We start from the raw sequence: 24,043 nt of genomic DNA on the forward strand, positions 1-24,043 counted from the left end.
CTTACAAAGTAAAATGCCTTTCCAGCCAAGTACACCATCCCTGAGCAACTATAGCCCCTGCATCAAAGTTCAACCAATGAACTGCCCTTGTGGAGCTGTCAATACACTTTAGCACGAGACTTCTTTTCTTTAAGTGAAAAATAATTTATGTATAGTATAGTTAAGTAATTTACGATCTGCGTTTTAGTTCTGAGAGAGGTTAGTTGTCGCCATACAACACCGAAACTTATTTTTGCGAATAGCAGACGTTAAAGCCCGAACAGGCGGAGCTGTGTGGATGGCTGTAACTGTTAGCTAGCTTACATGTAACTTAGCGCTAACGTTAGCTGTTGTTCCTTCACCGCAGAGGCCTATCAGGCCTGCGTAGCAGCAGCGTGTTTTCACATCCACACAAAGCACCGTGGACACTCTCAGCACTAAATATCCACACTAACCTTAGCCAAGGCCGGAAAGCGTCTTATGGCAAACGGTCTTATGCCAACCTTGGTGCCATCATTTCGGGGGAGCTATATATACTTAGTGTGGCTGTAGTTTAGCTTGTGTCTAACTAGCTAATACCGGCTAATGACGCCAGTATTAGCTATTGGCGGGGTACGATAGCAGTTATGTATGCAGACACTGCTAACGCGCCAGTCAGTATTTTATCTCCAAATCCAAACGGAGAACAATACCACGCAACAATAGGTATTATTATATCAAGTTAACACCAGCAGCTTGTTTAATGCTAGCCACGTTATTGCTACAGGATAATGACTGTCCCCTATCGTATAACCAAATACTGTTGGCTCGCTCTCATGTGTTAAGCTAGTGTTAAGATTGTCTGGGTTAGAAAATCATAACACCTGTAAAACGATATAGCAACAGTTAGCGTTATAATTCCGCAACATGTGCAGTAACCAACGTTACATGCTGTGCCACTTTTTAATTAATGTAACGTCAACGTCGGGTTCAATAAACATGAAGTGAGAGGGATGATAGTCCAGCGTTTACTGGGGTTGTCAAGGAAAGTGGCGTTGGTTAACTTAACGTTATGAAGCACGAGGCTAGCGCGGAAGCTAATAAAATGACAAAACTTTGCGCTAGTTCATCTCAACAGGGAACCGCTGGAATGTTCACTTTCCGGTTATAGCCGATACTCAGCGTTTAACAGTCAACGACATTTAACTATGCAAATATCTGTGCAAGTAGTGGACCACCGTAGAGTGCTAAACTTATTTAGTATTCATTATTAAACCCACAAACACAAATTAGCTAACCTAACTTCACCCTCTTCCATCTTGTTTTCATTCGCCGCTCACTTCTCGCGGCTTTTACCACATCAACATGCAGCGTTAGCTTACTTTCTCACTGAACTAAGGGATAAGTAACTCCACGCTGTAAGTTACCTGGTGTTATTTTATGTTACCTGGAAAACTCCAATGAAATAGTTGTCTAAATCCGCCTTTCCACTCCGGAGGTCCTTTCTTCTTTTATTTATCTAGCGAGCTAGCAGCCACTGATAGCTTACGCTAGCTAGCTAGCTATCTCCCAGTAAGGGACAGCAGCCCCGAACGATTCAGTTTGGTGGAACTGGTGCAATGTTGGTTTTCCTCTCCCTCCAAAAATCAAGTAATCCCCTCTCCCGTTTTAGATGTAAGCAAAGTATAGCGCTCGTCGGTCAACTGCGATTGTAGAAAGCTGGCATTTCAATCCAGGGTCTTCCGACAACCGGCCTCCGCCATGACGCCGTAGGGTTCACTTCTCTAGGAAACCCCGGACAGTGACGTAACGACTGTGCTCCTATACACTGCAACAGCAGCACACATCTGGCAGCGGGTATTTTTAGACAAGAAATACTTCTTCGGGACAAACGGAAGAATACGTTTGCCGTGTTCGGAACTCCTGCCACAACAGCAGGGCCGTGTGAATGTGACGGCTGCGAATGAGGGGGGGGGGGGGTTATTGCAGGAGGGCAGGTGGAAGCGGAGAGGCATCTTTGCGTCCCGGAGCGGTGAATTTTGAAAAGGCTGAGATACAACGATAACGGGCTGAAGTAAGATCGAAGCACGCGTGGACGAATACTTTCAGTATCCAGCCGCAGTGAGTCGGAAACCCAGAACGGATAATAAAAATAATAATGATAATAATAATGTGAGTGAAGAATAGTAGGTACTCACCGAGGTCGGAGGAGACACTCTCTATGTGCGACCTTTATTAGAGAAGCAACATCTCATGGTAGGGTATTTGTTCATCACAGTGCTGATGCAGAAGTCGTGGTCGTTGGCATTTGGGCAAATAAAAGTAATACTGTCATTATAGATCTTTGCAATCCCTGTAAAAGAAGACACGTTGAAGAAATTGAAAGGTTTGAAGGAAGTAACAAGCAACATGGTGTGGTGAGTTCAATGGCCACAATGCATTGTAGGGAAAGAGGGCAACATGCTACAGACTGTAGATGAACTAATGGGAGTTAAATGTTTGTTTAAATAATGGGCAAGATAATGGACTTAATTTCAGCAGCTGAGGAGAGTCAGCTATATGGGCACGCTTCACGTATGTGTAAAAGCTTTCCAACAGTTTATGTGGAAGGTTTTCACAATACTACTATGTGTATGTGAGAGGGAAAAGTACACGTGTATGCACGGTAATGACGGCCCCTCATAATAACGGAATGGAACAGCAGCTCAGCATGCCAAAAAATGGATTCAAAAAAGCAAACCGAAATGCAATTGGAAATGCCAGTAAGCAAGGCAGAAACCAACTCTTTCATTTGAAACTAAATTTAGATGCAGGGGCGCAGGTTGTGGGATGGAGTGTATCAGATCCAGGGAGATGTAAGGAGTGGGAAGGCCACCGGGGGAAATGTAGGAAAGACGAGCGTCTGATTAGTAGGATTAGACTGGGACATAAACTAAATTCATGTCTGCACCTCATCGGAAAGCATCCAAGCGGAAACTGCGGTGACTGCAATGTTGTCTTTGTTTGTCCCAAATATGTAAAAGAAAAATAGATCACCATAAAGTTTTATTCATTGACCTTTGACCTCAGTGTTTCTAAAAAAAAATCCTTCTTGATGCACCCATGGACTTGATGCTCTCATGTTTCTTTATCTGGAAGTTTTGCTGCCTTTTGTGCCATTATCCCGAAGAAACGAAGCTTCATCTCAGGGACTGGAGGACAGTCAGAGACAGCGTGGGAAAAAAAGTTTTAAGAACGAAGATCCGCTTTTGTTTTCAGGTCTTGTTTTTTGGGTAAGATGCCACCACAGCTTCTCGGCTTTTTCCAAAGATAACGTGTTTAGAATAAAGCTGGTCGCTAGTTAAAAAAGCCATTATGAAAAAATGGCTACGTCAACACACTCTCAGACTGGATTCATGTGATGCATGACATTTTTTTTTTGCAATGGAAAAATGTACATATGTTTTGAGACTCAAGACAGACGTATTTGGTAAATGTTGGAAAGGATGGATTGAGTTTGTCAACCCATATAGACCAGACTTCGGGTAAAAGAGCATCAATTGTATTGTAACCCCCCCCCCTGCCGTTCTCTGCTACACACGGACTCTTGGGCTTTTTTGTTTGTGTTCAGTTCTGTTGACTTTCTACAGAAATAAAAAGACAAAAAAAAGAAAAGAAAAATGTGTGCCATCTAGGATGAAGGGGGCACAGCGGCTATCTCTCCGTTTGTTAAATCAGCCGCTTCTGTAACAGCAGCGCCATCTGCTGGTGATACATGTCCATGGCGTGTAAAACCGCTGCGGCCGCATTCATTTGAAATCTGATATTTTTCTGACTTTGATACCAGTTTTGACTCATAATGGGATAGATAACCACAAAAGAATTATTTAAAAAAAAAAAATAATATATATATATATATATATATACACACAATGATGAAAACAAGACAACATCTAGGCCCGATCTCAATGTGACAACATGGCGATGCGTTTCATTGGCCGGCTGAGCGAGCGCGTTGTTTATCGTTGTGGACCAATAGGAAGTGACCCAGCCGCTCCGGAGCGGAAGCGCACGGACTCAGCACCTATAAGCACTTCGCAGCAGCGGCGAGAGGATGCTACTGCTGATCCGCGGGAGCGTCCTCGGAATGAAATGATGATCATATAGAATAATAATAATAATAATAATAATAATAATAATAATGGGGTGACAGAGAGAGAGAGAGAGCGCCTGGGATGAATGGACTGCACTCCAAAGGGTGAGTGTGCGACGGCCCATTGTCGAGCCGTTTCACCGCAGCATGCTGGCAGCGTCATTCACAGCGCGCCCGGACGTCATTTATTCAGCTGCAACGCGTGAAACAGCAGAGAGATGGAGAGCGTCGCGGGGGGACGAGTTGGGGGAGACGGCGCGCGGTGGGGGTGAAAGCCCCGGCAGGCAAATTGAACGACGCAGCCCGGGCAATGCGGAGGGAAATAATGACACAAACTAGATCCGCGTCCCGAATGACCGTCACCGGAAAAGAGAGAGAGAGAGAGAGAGAGAGAGAGAGAGAGAGCAAAAAACACTGTATTGCCATGTGTTTATATATTTGGGATGATTTAAAGTCCAGTGAATTAGGAGATAATAATGCAAATTCAAAGATGGTGCAGAAGCCAGGGGTGGGATTAAACTGCAAGGGCCCCCCAGGAGCAAAAAAAAAAAAAAAAATATATATATATATATATATATATATATACATATATATCGTGATGTGTATTCATGTGTTGATGATTTGCCTTCATAATTCTTTTTTTTTTTTTTTTACTGTAAAGCACTGTGTAACTTTGTGTTTTCAAAGGCGCTTTAAAATGATTACCATTTAAGCGTTTCTACAGTAGGTCACCTCCTGTTTTACCTTTATTGTTGATTTAAAGAGACACCCTTACCTTACCTGTGTGTGTGTGTGTGTGTGCGTACACTAACGCCAGAAACAGCCACCAATTCATTTACTGGTTTATTTGACCTTTATTTACCATTTTACACTGTCATTTCTGTCACTCGCTTGTATCTAAAGTGGCTTTTGCACATGTGCATCAGTGTAGCAACTGTCTGTAAAGTGGGAGAGCAATAAAACACCAACAATGAAACCTTGTCATTTTTGTCATCCTGATTACCTCCTTGTTTGTTTTTGTCTCTTTTTTTCCCCCCCTCCATGTTGCTTTTTAAGCTCTTACAGGCTTTATTTTATTTTATTTTTTGGGGGGTCACCCTTTACCACTTGTGTGTGTTCTGTGCTTTGTCATTTCGCCTGTTGACAAAGAAATGAATTGTGGCTTTAGAATAAAAACAATGTTAAAATGGTGAATAACAAGAAGTGTGCACCACACGGGTGTCTACCTGCGAGGAAATGTCTGTAAAGCGTGCAACACAGCATTCTTCAATTGAAATGCTTCACTAAGAGTGAATGTTTTCCACTGCAGACATTTAGACCTGTCACAGCAGAAGAAGAAGAAGAAGAAGAAGAAGAGGTGGACGTGATTAATGGCGGCTCTGTCTCGTTTAGGCCACCAGGGGCTCCTCTCCGCGAACACTATTCCAAATAGTACCCCCCCCCCCCACTCCTTTCGGAGGCCGCATCTCAACAGCAGAGAGTCAGAGCAGCTCGAACAAGGCCCCGGCGAGCTGCCACAAAGTGAAAGTAGACGTCGCATGGGGAGACTTTCCATTCCGCAAGTGCAATCGGCTCCAAACTAACCCGAGGCGCCCCTTGAAGCTGAGCTCGACGCTCGGCTTGAAATGTCACCGCGTTGCGCAACCGCGCTCATGCTGCGCACTTCTCCATTTCACTTTTGCTCTGACACTGTGGCGCAAACATGATGCTCGACTCTTAACTTATTTGTATTTATTATTATCATTATTATTATTATTATTATTTGCTTTGTTTAAAGACAATATCATTTTAGAGAGCCCCCCCCATGATGCGCTTTCTTTGGAGAGAGAAGCGTTTTCTGGAGACATGCGCTGCAGATTGGTGTTATTTATAAAGACTTTACAGTCAGAAGAAAAGTCCTCAGCGTACTTGGCTCAGTTTTAGGTGACAGCGACAGAATTATATGCACAAATGTGAGTGCGCACACGCTTGCCCGCCCCCCCCCCCCTGACCTTAACCATTACAACTGCATGCCTTAACACAAGTCATCCCTCCTGCTGTAGTTGTAGGGAACACATTTTTTTTTTTTTTTTTTTACGTTTACATGATTTAAAAAAAAAAAAACTATTACTTTTACTATTACTGCCAATGGCCAAAAAAAGGGCTGTCAGTGTGAAACACACCAGAGCTGACACTTCCTGACACACACACACACACACACACACACACACACACACAGCCGACAAGCAGCAGGTGTCTTTAAGTGAGCGGGTGGGATGCAGCAGAACCTGTAACTGCTTATTAAATGTTACAAAAAAAGAAAACCCCAAAACAGAAGGCGACAATATGTTGGAAATGCACTGAATGAATTCACATTTCCATCGGTTACAGACAAAGAGAAGTGGAGATTTTTTTTTTTTTTTTGTCTTATCTTGATCACAGGAGGGGAAAAAAACAAACCAAAAAAAAAAGAATCCTGCAGCAGCCCCCCCCCCCCCCCCCCCCCCCCAAAAAAACAACAACCCCGCACTGTTTCGTCATTCATTGCGTCATTTTCAGGCAACTATCGGCAGAAGTAAGCACAGCTCAAGCTCACTGCGCTCAAATCTGAGGCTACTTCTTATGTCTTAAGTCACAATTTTTTCAGATTCACAATTTTTGCTCACCTGCGCACAAACGACTCAGCAGCAGCACCACCACCACCACCACCACCACCACCCAAATGCTGCTTATTAACGCCATCAGCGCCATAAATCAAACAATGTAGGGAATAATGGTGTAAACAGTGTGACTGGGGCCCCTCCGGCACAGTAATTAGCGGTGTCGCTTCATCATTTCCTGCCCGCAGCAGACGTGTTGGTCAGTGTTCAGATGAAGAAGAAAAAAATAAAAAAAAAAGGAAGTAAGAGAATTAAAATGGTTAAGGAAGTCGCTGTCAGATGAGGAAGCTTCAGAGCTTTCGGAGCAGACTGGAAAACACGCTGGGCTGTGACTTGACTGCTTTCACGCAGCAACAGTGTTTTTTATTTTATTTTTTATTTTTTGTTGTTGTTGTTGTTTTGTTGTGTCGTTCGTTTGTCAGGGAGCTGGCTGAATCCAAGACGCCCCTCTTCACCCTGTTGTCCAGGCTGCCGGAGCAGCTGACGATGCCGACGGACTGAAGGAGCCAAACCTGAGGCGGTGTGTGTGGGGGGTGGGGTGGTGGTTGGGTGGGGGCGATCGGCTCTTCACTTCACCACACTGTGTGCAGTAAGTGCAGCGTTAGTGTTTTCTTTTGTGCCTGGCTAAGATAGACTTTTTTTTGTTTGTTTGTTTGTTTGTTTGTTTGCTTGCTTGCTATCAGAGAAGTACAGCTCCACTTCACCTCTCACCTCAAGTGGGTGAGATCACTCATCACTCCACCCGAGCCAAATTCATTCTGCTCAAACGAATGCAGCAGATAAGGGCACGGAGCCATTTCATGGTCGATGTGAAATGAACACGTCTTTATTTGCGGGTGAAAAGTCATGAGCTGCGCTTCATCAAGTCCAATTTGAGGAATTTATTATTATAGTATTTCCATTATTATGGTGCATGAAATGTTGCACCCCACTGCGTTTATTTGCCAGCTGTGGTTACTTTGCACATTCAAATATTTAAAAAAAATATATATATATCGGACGGTTTCATTTCAGTCGCAGTTTGAATTGTTTCTCAAACGAAAAAAAACAAACAAAAAACAAAAGAAAGACAGACAGAAATATATAAATATTTTATATATAAAAATATATCGTCACAGGGGCCATTTTATTTTTATTTTTATTTTTTTCTGCAGAAGCACTTTTACTTCGATTTTTAAGTTCCTTTTTGCTGATAATACCGCCCTGCTTCTTTTTTTTTTTTTTTTTTTACCTCAGTAAGACTTTTTTAAACGCTGGTCCTTATAGCGTACATGAAGGCACTTTGTTTTGCATGAACTGGCTGATGTCCGTCGGGCACGATCGCACTTTCATGTGTGTGTTCTGAGCTACTGGAAATTCGGATCACAGGAAGCAGCTACGTAGACAAAGAAACAGCTTCGTCTTACCGGCACGAAACTCTTGACACCGGGCAGTCTCCTACAATATGATTATTTCCCCTCAAATTGCGGGTAAGGGCACTTCTGTATCTGTACTGGGTTTGTCATGCCCACAAGCAAGACGCCCAGCCGCTTCAGAATCTTGGTAATTGTGGAGAGATGCTACTTTGAGAGAGCCGAGATGTGAGTTGATGTGTTTTTTTTGTGATGCGATGTGCGTGTAAAGGCTCATATTTTCTCAAAGAGTGCAAAACCTGGATTCAGATGCACATCTCGCCACAAGGTGAATTTAGTCGCTGTGCTAAAGCTTTCGATCACATCACACAATCATCCTCTTTGAATTGGAAGTGATTTGAATTTTTCTCTTCACTTTGTTGGTAAAAAGCCTATAAATGTGATTTTTTTGTGTATATATATATATATATATATATATATATATATATATATTTCCAACATGAAAAATACAGCTGAATGACATTGTGTTTCTATCAGGACCAAGGTATAAAAACTTTCAAAACACCAAACAGAAGTTGAGTTGAGTCCGTAATTGCTTTACTTAAAAAAAAAAAAAAACTCTCTGATGTTTCAAATTTCATCTGCACCGTTTTTTTTGACGATTCTGCTCTCATGACATACATGGAGGCCTACATGCATGTACATTTAGGTACATTTAGGGGACCGCTGATTGTAGGCCTGGGGGTTGCTCCGGTGTCCTCTGTCTTTCTTGATCATCCCCAAGGGGGAGGTGATCAGTATGTCACATACTGACGAACAGTCAGACAACTGTCCCAAAGCAAAAAAAAAAGATAAAAGATGAATCTCCCAGCAAACCCAACTAATCCAGAACATCCAAAAATCAGACAAATTCAGGACAGGCCTATGGCTGATGTGGTCCTTTACGTCTGTTTAGCTGGAACCCTGAAGTGGTGACCATGTGGCAGCTACACAAAGATGATCAGGAGAGGCCCAGAACAGCCTCAGCCTTCTCAAGGACTTGCTTGCTTTGAATATCAAAAAGCTGAACCTGACTTACTTTACTCATTTTACAGATCCAATACAAACAAACATTAAGAGTTACATTTATTTTTTTAAGAACTTGTTGGGCTTTGTGATGATTAATGTTGGACCTCAAATTGCTCCAGATGTGCAGCCCAGATCCTTGTTTGACAGCTGCCCGGCCATCTCTGTTGGCGTGTGTGCATCGGCGAATGAGGGGCTCTGTGAAGTGGTTTGTGCATTTTTAACTTCTTAAAGTGACTGAGCTTTTGCAGTCCGTAGCCTCCAAATTTGGAACTACACGCTTGCACCGTACGAGAGGAAATGTGGGTTTTTTTTTGTGAAACAGACGAAAGCTCATTCTGAGATGCGTCCGCCGAACACGTGCCGTTATTAGTGATCAGATATTAAGAAAGGGAAGAAATGTGGAAAATGTGATGGTGAATGTGGACTGGATAAAACAACCAAGTTGCTGAAGAGGTTTAAGGGGAAGGGTGGATGGCAGGCGAGGGTGGTCAAGCATTGACAGCATTAGCTGTGGGGTTTGAGGAAAGAATTTCAGAAAAATTGCCGACTGTCTTTTCAAAGAAGGCAGCAAAGTCCTCCAGGAGGAGAGCTGAGGGAGGTGGGGGCTGGAGCCGGGAGGAGGAGGTCTCGGAAGAGTTTTCTGCAATAGGAAGTCAAGTCACGAAACCTTGAAACTTGGAATGATAGCACTAGACAGAGGGGAAGAGAAAGCAGAGAGAGAGAGAGAGACGCTGAAAGTCGAGATGGTCCTCAGAGCTATTTGACAGCCCCCACTTCCCGCAGCGACTGGTGAGAAAGTGAGCGGGGCTTTGAACTTCTCTCTTTCATTCTTTACATGTCCGTTACTTTCATGTGTAAAACGCAAGTGCAGCACCATAAATGCCTTCAGAGTGCTAACACCGGGCTTTGCACACTCGCGAGAAATACGATACAGGGAACCTTCGAGGGTGAGAAAGACACGGTGTCCTTCGCCGCCGCGCCTCATGCACCGCATCGATATACAGACTAATGGAATCGTCCGAACGTCTTTTGATGGCTCAGTCACAACATGCATTTGTATTTTCTGAAGGTCTCAGAAAAGGCTGCAGCTCCTGGCGTTTGCACAAGGAATGGCTTCATTGCAACACCGAGTCAACATTCACACAGCACCACTACTTAGGTTCTCTGTTTGCTCGGTACATTTCGACAGCACTCACGTGCGTCCCCGCTCGTGGCAGCGTACGACTGTTACTACCTCTTGAGCAGTTATTTTGCATTGCAACAAATTTCCTGCCCCCGCACCACCGGCTGCCCATTTCGCGTGGTGGAGTTACTACTTGTCAAAGAGTTGAAACTATCTACAAACATTGATGCCTCCAAAATAAGTCCCGTCAAAACAAGCATTCTGACGAGTCAAAATGTATTCATGTGTATCTTCAGTTGTCTGATCATTCAAAACGCAGGGAAGGAATTACAAATGTCTTAGTTTGTGTGACAGACTGAATGAGGAGCTTGCACAGGGGTCTCAGTCAAAGGTTGTGGAAAGTAGTTTTGTGGCTCAAGGACTTTTATGGTGCTGGTTATTTTGTCAGTTTTGCCCTGCTAGTATAGCGGTCAGTTGGTTAGTCTGTCGATTGGTCAGTCCGTCCAACAGTTGGGTCCACACCGGGATATCTCAACAGCTATTGGCCACACTGCCTTGAAATTTGGTATTGCCATTCATGGTCCCCAGAGAACGAATCCTGATGTTTTGGTGACCCCTCTTGAACTTTTTTTTTAGCCATACTAGCAACATGGTTGTATAGATGGCAACGTCAGTCTGTCGGTCCACCACTTTGCTCCAAACCTAAATATCTCAACAACTACTGGATGGATTTCCACAAAATGTTGTACAGACATCCATGGTCCCCAGAGGACGAAGCCGACTAACTACTAACACCTGATTTATCATTATCAGAGCCTTAGAATGCCATAGAACACAACCCACACCAACAAACCCAGAGTTCAAATTATACAATGACAATCAAATTCAACTAGCTAGCTAGCTCCACTGGCTTGTGTGGCGCACGCGAGCATGGACTTCAATGAGGACGCGAGCCCCCGCCGCGATGGGAGTGAGGCAGTCAGTGCAACTAACCACTTTAGGGGTGTCTGAAATTGTATTACAAGATTCGTCTAGGCATGAATGTGGGAAATATATTGTAATATTTACGATTACGGGAAAGACACACAACATCTTGACAGTGGCAGCTCTAATGTGAATGTGTGTGGCTCATATCAGGTTGATCAGTAATGTTGATCAGTTGGTCTGTCTGAACCGAGGCTCCGTTTTTATCGTAAACTGAGGAGCTTTCAAGTGAAATATCACTGATACAGAAGTTGTGTACTCTTACTCTTACACTTACTGTGGAAACGTAATGTACATCATGTGTACGTGGTCCCTGCCACTGGTGTAATGGAGTGAAGTGTTGGACTCAATTTTTCATTCTTTAGGCTACATATTACTGATTTCTGTAAGTCATTTTTTCAGAGTAAATTAATCTCGATTCTTATTTGATTATACTTTTGTACTTTAGGATAATTGCATCCTGGTGGCTGAACTACTGTGAGAGGACTTCCTCAAGGGAGCCACCATCCAGAAGACAACATGGCCGACAAGGTGAATACGTTGCCGTTCTTCTATGGCAATATCACCAGAGAGGAGGCGGAGGACTACCTGCGGCAGGCAGGCATGAGCAGCGGCTTGTACCTGCTACGGCAAAGCCGAAACTATCTCGGAGGCTTCGCGCTGTCTGTGTCGCATTCAGGCCGCTGCTACCACTACACCATTGAAAGAGAACCCAATGAAACATATGCTATCGCTGGTGGTAAGAGCCACAGGAGCCCTGTGGATGTGATAGACTACCACTCCCAGGAGATGGATGGCCTCGTGAGTCTGCTAAAGAAGCCCTGCAACAGGCCCAAGAACATGCAGCCAAAGGTGGGGCCGTTTGAGGACCTGAAGGAAAAACTGATCCGGGAGTATGTAAAGCAGACCTGGAACCTGCAGGTTAGTTTCAACTCTATCCCGTAAGTAGAAGCGTAAGAGTACTTCTTGAAAAAACAATGTTTTACTTACTTGTTTACCAGTTATGATAACATTGTGCTCACCAAAGTATTTTACTGAAATGCTAAAAAAATTGGTCAAACAGGGCAAGAAGCACCAGCAGTCAGACAATCAGACAGGTTGCAAAACAAGCTGACATCATTTAGTCTGTACTTGGCACAGGAAAGAAGTTTACAATTGCAGTAGTACAGTGGGTCAACGTTGAAGCAGGAAGTCAGCGTGATGGATGTTCACAACATGCAGTTTGGGTAATAATGCTCCAAAGGAAGGCAGGATACAGGAAACCATAGTTAGAGGCAAGTGGCCACAAATCCTGGCCTGGAATGCATGTTCTTGTCAAGCGTGGGCTCACGGCAAATTTGTGGGTGCAGGGAGCAGCTCTGGAGCAGGCCATCATCAGCCAGAGGCCTCAGCTGGAGAAGCTCATTGCCACCACTGCGCACGAAAAAATGCCCTGGTTCCATGGAGCAATAACACGAGAAGACTCTGAGCCCAGGCTTCAAAATGGCTCCCGTACAAGTGGAAAATTCTTGTAAGTATTATACAAGTGTCTTCGTGTAGCTTCTTGGCTGTGTTTATGGTCTGCCTCAAAAACACCACTTAATTACAAATGTTCATTTCTGAGAGACTTTTTTCTTTTTTTGCTCTTGAAGTCCCCGTCAAACCATTTCAAACCTTTCACCTTCACTGAACCAGCTCGACCCTAAAAACTCTGACTTCCTGTTTGCTTACGCCGCTTGTTTGGGTTACCGCAAGGTCTGGGCGCTATCTCACAGGGTTGAAAAAGTCACTGAAGAACATCCGAAATTTACTGGTAATGACATCATATACACACACAGCCTTCTTAAGATTCTGTTTTCGGATGAAACCACGACATGGCTTCTCATTGGATGCGTTACTCTTTGCGGATTAGAGGAAGTCTTATTATGCGGTTCATTCCCGTAATGTTGCTGGACAAAGTTAGTCACAATATCGGCATTTCAAAGTGTGAATGAGATTGACAACACATTGGAAAACACTCTTACTCACATTAACTGCGCCTAGCGAACCGCAGCTTCCATGACGCCTGAAAAAGACATTGGTGGGATGGATATTTTGCCCATTACTGATTGGTCAGGGCAGCATAAAAAAAAGAAAATAGACCCGCCACCTGAACACCAAAGGGCTAACACGATGCCAGACAGAATGAATGAATAAATTCTGTCTAAACATCAGGCTACCCAGCAGGAATATGCTTTGGTTTCTGTACAACTCAGATCTCATCTCAAACAAATGGCACTGCAGGGGAATAACGTTCTTGATTTTACAAGAACTAACCCTAAAAGGTTTACTTGTATTCGGGTTCAATTTGTTTCAAGACCCAATGGCAGAAAAGCGGCTCCTCTGTAAAGGTAGCACTCAGAACTGACTGACTGAGGCAAAGCAGTCGCGGTCTTGATTCAAGGTCTCACACGTTTCTTTTGGGGGGACCTTTGTTTGTTTTCCCCATGTGGAACCACGCGGCCCCTTTTTCCTGCTGCAGGAACTGAACAACCTGGGACCTTTCCCAAATTCTGAAATTTGAAGAGCCTTGAGAGGCTTTGACGCAAGGCTCCTCTTCCTGCATTTCCACCGTATTTTAAAAGATCGAGATTATTAAAAAAAAAAAAGAAAGAAAGAAAAGGACAACAATGGAAGAAGTAATACTGATATTATTGTTAATTCATTTCTCGCAAGTCAACCTACCCCGGAACGTGCGTTTCATTTAGATGCAGATCACTCCTGGACCGGTGGGTTTACCGGCCCAGCTCTGACGCCGGTGTAGAGTGCACCACTGTTCCTTCGCGTTAGTTCACGTTTAGTCCTTTTTTTTTTCCCTCTCTTTTCTTTTTTATTGACATACTTTATTGTCCGTCGCGACCGCTTCAGCTTTAGTTCTGCCCGTTTTCACAACAGCCTCACAGAACTGTGACAGAACACCCCGTCACGACGTTCACACAATGTAGGCAGTGTTACACATCTACTAATACAGTGTTATGTTCCCCCCAGGGGCTGTCATTATGTTATGTTACAGTGTGAGGTGTGAATGAATTGAAATGCTTGCCATTATATACATATATTATATATATATATATATTGTATTTCAATATATCAAATGTGTCTAATCTTTTGCTTCGGCACGTTTGAAGGAAGCGAGCGTGGAGTTTTTATAGCAGCTGTGGCTTCAGTTGAGAGGCAGTGGTCTCGGCTGAAGAAACACAGAGGAACACACACACACACACACACACACACACACACACACTGTGGTTTCCGCTCTGGCAGTTAGCGAGGGACTTCCTGAAGTAGCCAAACAAGAGGAAGAAAGACAGCAGGGCGAGATGTGACTCTTCTGTCCCTTTTCTCACGAAACGTATCGGACCAAAGCTTTGGGTTTCCACTGGCAACACTTCTGATAAGTTCTGACTGTGGCTCTCACATACTGTGCCCATGGATGGAATGTTTTGGAGCCATTTGCAGGCTTTAGGATCTGGCTTCCAAGATTGGCCAGCAACACTTAACGAACAGTATGGGTTACTGGCTGTATTTCTAGATACTTTTTTTTTTTATTTCTAGAATTTCTAGAATTTGTTTTGATGTTATTAGAATAGAGTTTAGATCACAAAAGGTACCAGCGCAGTTATAAATAGTGACACACACACACGCGCCATCTGTTTAAGTTCCTGTTTAGTTCCTGTAACTGAGCAGGTCCTTATTACTGTAATGGCCGTGTTGGTTCTTCCTCAGACCAACAAGACACAGCTGATATAGTGTGTGGTAAGGTGGGGGGTGGGGGGTGGGGTTAATGCTATTTACAACTTTCACTGGTGGCAGATACCAAAAAGTCAAATACAATCAAATACTACTTAAATATTTGTTTCAAAAAATAAGATGCAGCCGTTAAATTAAAGCTTTAAAAGGTTATTTCAAAACGTGTCCCTTAAATCCCCACAAAACAGATCACAGACACACACATGCACATGTCACGCACACGACTGGAGTGTTTCACGTCTCAGATAGGAAAGAATATGACATTTGACGCACGTGAAATGTCCAAAAACCACAAGAGTGTCGGCCATTTTCACCTGTGATTACCTGTATTCATTTATTCAATATGTGGTTTCTTTTTTTACGTCATGAAATGTTCCACATAACAAATTCACATGTTTTTATTATTATTATTATTATTATTATTATTTTGAATCATACTTCCTAAAGTCCTCTATGTCTTGCTGTATCACAGCTTTTCAGGCTTGCTTTGGCAAAACTGTTGAAAGGTGATTGAGGTTTATTGAATTTTAAACATAAACATGTAAAAATCAAGATAGGAAGCAAATGACAAAATACTCTTTCTTGGTTTGGTGTACAGATTTAAATATATGCCTTCAAAGAGTCGTTCATAACAATATGAGAGAGCTGTTATCACTTCAAAGGTAAACATATCAACAAATTAAAAAAAAAAGAAGAAAAGTCTCATCAAGGTGCATCCATCCACAAAAATCTAAAACCATAAACCATGAACACTGATAAGCAGTACCTTGATGCGTTTCCTGCATCGCTTATTCTTGATCTCTTGTTCTTTGATTGTTGTGAATGACGGCGTTGTGTTTCGAATACGTCGCTCAGGATGTATTAAGAGCAGATTAAAGAGTGTTTAACCTCCCCCCCCCCCCTCTGTCTCCTTGTGCAGGATCCGACAGAGGGACCTGAATGGATCCTACGCCCTGTGCTTACTACACGAGGGGCAGGTCATGCATTATCGCATTGACAGGGACCGGACTGGCAAGCTCTCCATCCCGGATGGCAAGAAGTTTGACACCCTGTGGCAGGTCAACGCAACTATTTTCACGTTTCTGGTTATCTTTCGGGTCGGTCTTTCACTGTGGCTCCCTGGATTAGCTTTTAGAGTTTTCCCAGTCACTGAGCAACACCTGTCTGTCACCCATTCTATTCTTTCAGAAGTGATATCATGAAGTACGTACGTACTTTTAGATTGTTATAGTTCCATGCTGCACAGAACGTGTAGGTATCATAAACCTTTGTTTGCCACGGAGCTTATTTTCCACCCCAATCCAAAATCCAATAGACAAATCCTGTTGGATTTTTTTGTGCAACAACCCCCGAACTCCTGACCAACGCAATGAGCGTCTGATATGCTCTGCCTCTCTCTTCGCCACAGCTGGTGGAGCACTACTCGTACAAACCAGACGGCCTGCTGCGAGTGCTCACGGAGCCCTGCCCGAGACCTGATGGAGATATTGGTAAAAAAAAAATAAAATACACATTACTAATCTCAACGTGGCTACAGCAAGACTGCCATTCAGAAAGAAAAAAAAAAAAGAAGAAAGATCTGATCCGCGTTTGTCACATGCTGTGTTCATAGGGCTGATAGGACGGCCAATGCTCCTACGGGACCATCCTGGATTGAGTTCTGCTCTTGTAAGTGCTGCTTTTGTGTGTGTGTGTGTGTGTGTGTGTGTGTGTGTGTGGTGTCATAAATACATTTACATATCCTCACGGTCCGGTGCCTATCTCCAAAAAACAAAAACAAAACAGGAAGTAAGTGAAGAAAGGACGATGCTGCCTGCAGACACCGCCTCGTGTATCAATCTGTACCTTTAGGTAACTTTGTGTCTGCAGTGGGTGTCAGCGGTACATTTAGTTGTCATTCTGTGTGGCGTCACGCTAAAATATTGACACAGTTATGGATAAGTTACGAATAAGAATGTCATAGTTGGATCCAAACATGTCCGTTCGCCCCGTTGCATACAAATGCTTCGACTAAATTAATGTCTAATGCCGTGTTCTGTTTAGTCACGCTCACACTGAGTTATTCATTCATTATTCATTTAGCTGGAACGCACCCAGATTATTAGCTAAAGAGCAGGAATGAATTCAGTGGGAGTCAATGGAATTTTGTTTGTGCTGCTCAAAGCATTGAAAAATGACTATATAATATGCCGTAAATGAATATAAAAGATTCAGCAGCAACGTCTTTTTCTAGACCCCGATACTCTGGATAATCTACACAGAATGGGCTTTCAACCGTTTTCAGTGGAACTACTTTCTACCGAAGAAGTAGTCCCTTTTATGGAAACTGGGACACTGTTCCTGGAAAGAAATGTCGCTGTTGAATCCTTTTAGATATTTTTTCTTACTGTGAGTACCACAAGGCCATTCACCTCCACTGAATTAGGCATGTAACCTGTCTACACGCATAGACACCACTAGAGGGAGGTCAGAAAATGTGTTTTTTCATGGAAACAGGGAAATGTTGTATACTGTACAACAGTGTCTTTCTACTTCCTGCAGCTTGCAGTTGAATGAGTCATGACGTTGAGCGATAAACTTGGCACGTCCTTCTTTGGAGCTTTTCCCTTGAATCCACTGTAATGATGACATGCATGGCCGTGACGTGACCAGGTCACCTCCTGATAACCTCTCGGACATTTTGCTTTCCAGCACAACGCAGCAGATGGAATTCTCTCCAAACTCAGAACTGTTCCCATACCTGGCCGAAAAAAGGTGCGCCAACAACTCCTCCTACCACCCTCATAAACCTGTTGCTCACTTTCACGACTTACTAACACACTTCAAATCCCAGATCAGGGCAGGCCGTCTCCCAACTGGGGCCGACTGCGCCCACAGGCGTAGTCAGTTTGCAGTTTGTGTGACGTCAGAACAGTTGGCCTACTTGTGATAAAGACTCTAACGCCCTCCAGAGGTTACCCAGCGCCATTACATTCTGAACCACAGCCGGCTGTCAGTAGCCCCCTCCTTCCATGTGTGCATGTCGAGATTTCATCATGAACCGACATGTCTGTCCTATTCCAAAGCCTCCTCAACATGTTCTTTAGACCAGAATCGGACGGACACCAACTGGTGCATCCTGTGTCCCCCAAGCCCACTTGGTTTAGTTTAGCTTGATGGGGGGAAAAAATGACTGGAAGAATCCCTTTTTATTGAACCTAAACATTCCGAGGGCATGTCTATCACTGTAACACAGGCTCCACATAAAGAGTGGCACCCTGCTACGTGAGAGAAACATTTTATCGCCGCATTCAGTATTGAATGAATCCACTTATTGCAGATGATCACATTTCAGCAGTGCAGTCTGTGATAATATGCCTCATGTGTTCTCTCAAAACATCCTCCTTTCTGGTGAACTGATAACAGAGCAGAGGACCGCGACACAACACAGACAATCTCAATCCTTATGAAACCAGGGTGCCCAATAATCAAGAAGCCAGCAAAGGTGAGTTATTCAAAATACAATAATATTGTATTCAACAGAAAGTTGAGTATACTGTTGTTAAGTTGCTATTGCTAACTTGCACACTCCTTTGAGTGTCTGCTATTACTTAATATTGTTTGATTATAAAGCAGCTCTGCTGTATAAATACTGGGAAAGGATCAAAACGCTCAGTCCCACGGAGAAATGAAACACAGCCCCGTATTCAGACACTGCGCCTTTAAATGTGCCGTCAGGACGTCCGTAAGGTTGTGATGTCACAACTATACAATACAATGCCTCAGGAACTGGCCGCGTCGCTAGAAGCTACTAGGGGAAAACTTTGATTATATGATATTCATGCATTTTGTTATGTTCCTCAAATTTAAAACATATGTTTATGCACTAAAGTACAAGTTTCCCCACATACAACTTCACATACTGTGCTGTCACTCCGTCGCTATTCCTCTGATAATGTGACATGGTCTTTTTCTCCATCAGAGGCCATGCCAATGGACACAGAGGTGTATGAGAGCCCATACGCAGACCCGGATGAACTCAGGAGTTCCACAGTGGACCGCAACCAGCTCTTCTTGGAGGACGGAGAACTGGGCTCTGGGAACTTTGGGACAGTCATCAAGGGCATCTACAAGATGAGGAAGTACGCTTAAATGACATCACGGCGCACCTGCACCTGAATCGCCCAGTGTGTTGCCATGGTTATGGATTGTCAGACTGCAGACTTTACTGCCCCCATGATATTATTCTCATAAATCATACTCATATGATTCACAGCAGTATTTTGAGCTTTTCGGATAAAATTAGCAAAATACTGGCAAACTAATTAAAACAGTATAAAAGGAAAAGAAAATCTATTATATGCTGTTAACTCTCTCTCTCTATATATATATATATATGTGGGCAACTGACTATGTTTTTAAGATGGACTTGAATAGTTGTCCTTTAAGTACCCCCCCCCCCCATAAGTCCATGTCTCAGCTAATCTGAACTAACGTTACAAACTCAACTTGAACCTGCGTTACAAGATCTCTGCAGCATGCTCTTTCCTAGCCAACCAACAACAAGACTGTGCTATTAAACAGGAAAGACGACCCTGTTTTCCCACCACACTGTCGGCCTCCGACAAGAGATGCAGCAGATACAGAACACTTAAAAAGCGGTTCCGAGTCCCGCAGCCTGCTAATCACAAGAAGGCACAATCTATCCGCCCAATCTGCTTAAACCACCTTAATCTTAGACTCTGTTTGTGTCCTTGTCTATCCTTTTTTATCCTCTGTGTCTGTGGCTTACTGTGCTTGACCCAGAAGTGCATTTGTGGTACGTGTCAACACAAAACCCCCCCCAGTGGTGCAGTCCTCCTAACACAAAACCCTCCCTATGTATTTTAGGACAGAGAAGCCAGTTGCAGTCAAAATCCTGAAGAATGACGACAACAACCCGTCGGTGCGCGAGGAAATGCTGCGGGAAGCCAGCGTCATGCAGCAGCTGGACAATCCTTACATTGTCCGGATGATCGGCATCTGCGAGGCGGAGAACCTCATGCTGGTGATGGAGCTGGCCGAGCTGGGGCCGCTCAACAAGTTCCTGCAGAAACACAAGTATGTTCTCCGAGTGGATGCCAGGGACGTAGTGGTACACACCTGTTTGGTTTGGAATCAGGTTCTTAAAGATACAAGAGTGTGTTTTTGTTCCCCAGTGGCAAAGGACACGATTTCCTCTGCGGACGGGTTTCTGAACATCAGTAAAAGATGAGGACGGTGTTCTTTGTAATAAAGGTGCAAATTCAAAGGTATCATCTATCATGATACTACAACTACTGCAAGTACCAGGCCTCTATCAAGGAAACGAATCAGTATTTTGTTAGACCACCTTTGTTATGAACTTTCATTGTGTCCTCAAAAATGACTGTCCCGCTCATAGGTTTATGCTTAGGCTGAGCCTTGGACCCTGACCCATGTAGACCGCGTTCCTCCAAATCATTAAACTGAACTGAAACTTTCTTCGTTTCTAACGATAGCTGCGGTGGTTTGACGTTTACAAAATTTACAACAGTGCTGAGAATGACGGTGATGATTTCTGCTCCGTCCATTTTTATTCCTGTTCTGAGGCGGAACCCGGGTCCTACAGGCTGTTGCGCGGTTCCTCTGATGTTTGCACTGTAGCAGTGCTGCCGGAAGTACAGCGGTTTCAGTTGGTCCAGGCAGCAGGTCAGGTGAATCGGTAACTGTGAACGACCTGCAGGTGTGAATGTGGGGGGGGGGGGTCCTCCTACAGGTATTAGACATAGTGGACCGACGACCTTGTCCATTGGTAGAGTCAGCAGTGACACGAACTTGCAGGACGCGTTCCCAAATTGCGAGAGAACAGCCGAAAGTCACAGAAATAGCTGATTAAAAAAATGGAAAAGGGTTCAGTTCAGGTTAAGATGGTGACATCTCAAAAGATTGCTTCCAATCAACCCGTCGTCCGTACCTTTTGAGCTTCGCAGTTAAAGCGATTAGAATAACAGATACGAGTTAAGTGACGCTTGATCATCTACAGGCAAACGGCCATAAAGAACATCACGGAGCTGGTCCACCAGGTGTCCATGGGGATGAAGTACCTGGAGGAGCATAACTTCGTCCACAGGGACCTCGCCGCCAGGAACGTGCTGCTGGTCACGCAGCACTACGCCAAGATCAGTGACTTCGGCCTCTCCAAAGCTGTGGCTGAGGAGCAAAACTACTACAAGGTGACTGCTGACAGGGTCGAACCGCGACGGGGGCGGCTTATGTGTTATAGACCGGGGCGTGGATGGGTCAGCCCGTCCAAGCCTGTGGGGCCCCCGAGGTGCATCATTTCAGCGAAATGGTAGAGTGGCTTTGCTATATGCGGACTATGCGGTTGCATAGGGCCCCCGAAGCCACCAGAGGGCCCCCAAGTTGCCATTTTAGCCTATTTTTTTTTAATAATTATTATTTTTTAAACTGAAACAGCTGGTCTCTCTTGGTGGCCAAGTGCCCTCATGTGTTGAGTGAAAGCACCTATATACTAAAATATATATATATAAATGTTATTAAGATGCTGCAGTGAATAGGGGAGCTGTGTCTTAGTCCTGTCCTGTCCTAAAATAGCCCCCCCCCCCCCCCCCCCCCAACAACATTTTACACAGGCCCCCCCAAAAAGCTAGAAAGGTCCTGAGTGGGGCAATATGGCTAAAGAACATCCCAATATTCATAAGGCTCTATGAAATGGTTTTAGATTGAATTGATATGAACCAGCTTTTGGTGTTTTGGGGTTGCACAGGCCAGTATAATCATTCCTCCGCTCAACATTATATGAATAATGAATAAATGTATCGCAAAGAGGCACATCGCAATCTGAGGTTGCAAAAAATGGCTGACACGACATGAAATCACACCCACTGATTTTTTCTGTATATGTGCTGCTTCCTCCTCCTCCTCCTCCTCCTCCTCCTCCAGGCCAAGGGTCACGGGAAATGGCCAGTGAAATGGTACGCCCCCGAGTGTATAAACTACTTCAAATTCTCATCTAAAAGCGACGTGTGGAGCTTCGGGGTGCTCATGTGGGAGGCCTACTCCTGTGGCCAGAAACCATACAAGGTATGAACAACCTCCAACCGGCCCGAGTTCAGTTATACTGGGGAGAAAAAAAAAAAGGCCTAACCTGAATGTCTCGCCGTCTCACAGGGAATGAAAGGAAACGACGTGATGCAGATGATCGAGAGCGGGCAGCGCATGGATGCCCCCGCGAACTGCCCACCAGAGATGTACGACCTCATGAGGACCTGCTGGACATACAAGTAAGTGACAGGTCATCGTAAAAGGTCAAATGGCTGGACTGACAGCCAGAGAGGAATAATAATGTGCCCCGTCCGGAGGCCTCCTCCCCGATAACAGCTTGCTGATCTCATGTCTTGCAGGGTGGATGAACGGCCCGGATTTCGAGTCGTTGAGCCGAGACTACGAGAGTATTATTACGACATCGCGCAGTGATCCTTCACACGGATGTTCTGAGACTATGCAAACTATTGGTTGACGAGAAAGAGAAAACAAAACTGCATTTAATCCCGTATGAATGACTGGAGATGGTTATGAGTAATAAATTATAGACGCATTCTAACTTTTGAAAGTAGACCATCATTATGCAAATGACATTTTATTTTATTACTTTTCCTGTTCCCTTCCCGAATGTAAACCACGTGAAAGATGTAATAAACAGATGCAAGTCCAGCTGATTATGTGAACATTCGTCTGGCAGATGTGTTCCGTACTGTAAGTGCAGTAGGTGTGTAATGAAGGCCTGACTGTTGCAGTGTGTATTGGCGAGATGGGACTAAAAAAATGCTAAAAACCTGCCAGTGACGTCCAATGTATGGACAAAGAGGAGATCCACTGATGTTCAAAACATGTGTCATATTACATATTTACACTCAGCTCTGTAATTCATTCAGCAGAATCTCATCAAATCACATACAAAAGCGCGAATATTAAGGATATACAGTGCAAACACCTTACACCCCCACCCAGTGTAAGGTGTTTGCCCCCGCTGCCCTAAATGAACAGTATTGCTGATGACCAAAACATTTGATGTCTCTGTAATGGTTAATCCACCAGTATGTGCAAGCCAAGCTCTTTAATCAAAATGATATCTTAATGCTAAAATAGAATTATTGTTGTTATCCATGAATTCTCAAATTTACTGTTTTACAAAAAAGCAGAAGAAAAATACTAAAGCACGTTATTATTATTTTTTGATTGAGATGCCAGATTACAGTTATTTACTTGCGTTCCTGAACAGAAACATTTGTTTTAGTGGCTGCGAGAATGCAAGCTGTTATCAGGGCCAAAGGAGGTCGTACAGAATATTAAGATTTCTGGTTAATATATGTGAATAAGGACTATTTAGTTGTTCCAGTTTGTTATTGGCCTAATAAATAACAATACAATTTTTAGTTTGAAACAAGTTTTTGACAGATTTCTAAAATATTTGTGATTTCTCATTTTTATGACAGGTGGTCTAATACATTTGTTAAACATTGTATATATATATATATATCCTAAATCCTGTAGCTGAGTCTCAGGAAAAAAACAAACACATCAGAGTAGCTTTTAAGCGTGTTTTTGGATGAGTTGTGGAAAACTGCCATCAGCTACCAGCAGGTGGCGTCAGAGCGACGTTACACTGAAGCCGCAGAAAGAGTCTTTAATGAGGCACCAACAGCTGGGCTGCTTTCCAAGCCGAGAGTATATATATTTATTTATTGTTGTTTTGTCTTTCAGCGCCATGGCCTCAGTTCTGGATATTTTCTCAGCTCGATGCGATATATATATATATATATACCGAAAAAGAATGGCCACAGGTTTTTCCCCCAAAATGAGGGTAAAGTTTATTGTCAGATATTACACGTGAAGAAAAAAAAAAAAAGAGATCACACCAACAGGCATATTTGAAGTTAGTTATGTATAACAATAAAGAATAATGCGCTTTTAGAGACACAGGTTTCAACGCAGAAGGACGTCCTAACCTGACCGCAATGGC

The 24,043-nt window shown here is 43.7% G+C and overlaps 1 protein-coding gene across 1 annotated transcript; it reads left to right on the plus strand.

Annotated features, from left to right (window-relative positions):
• The first annotated feature begins 7,292 nt into the window (after window positions 1-7,292).
• syk (spleen tyrosine kinase) lies at window positions 7,293-22,739 on the plus strand. Its single transcript, XM_070924269.1, has 14 exons — window positions 7,293-7,318; window positions 11,705-12,177; window positions 12,606-12,766; window positions 15,941-16,079; window positions 16,430-16,511; window positions 16,634-16,689; window positions 17,713-17,775; window positions 18,427-18,505; window positions 18,983-19,142; window positions 19,891-20,100; window positions 21,044-21,233; window positions 21,964-22,104; window positions 22,192-22,304; window positions 22,425-22,739. Exons 2-14 carry the CDS (start codon window positions 11,776-11,778, stop codon window positions 22,495-22,497), a joined length of 1,869 nt encoding a protein of 622 aa, XP_070780370.1. The 5' UTR covers window positions 7,293-7,318; window positions 11,705-11,775; the 3' UTR covers window positions 22,498-22,739.
• Window positions 22,740-24,043: the final 1,304 nt, after the last annotated feature.

The sequence above is a fragment of the Enoplosus armatus genome, chromosome 18, assembly GCF_043641665.1.
Source record: "Enoplosus armatus isolate fEnoArm2 chromosome 18, fEnoArm2.hap1, whole genome shotgun sequence".
Classification (NCBI taxonomy): Eukaryota; Metazoa; Chordata; class Actinopteri; order Centrarchiformes; family Enoplosidae; genus Enoplosus; species Enoplosus armatus.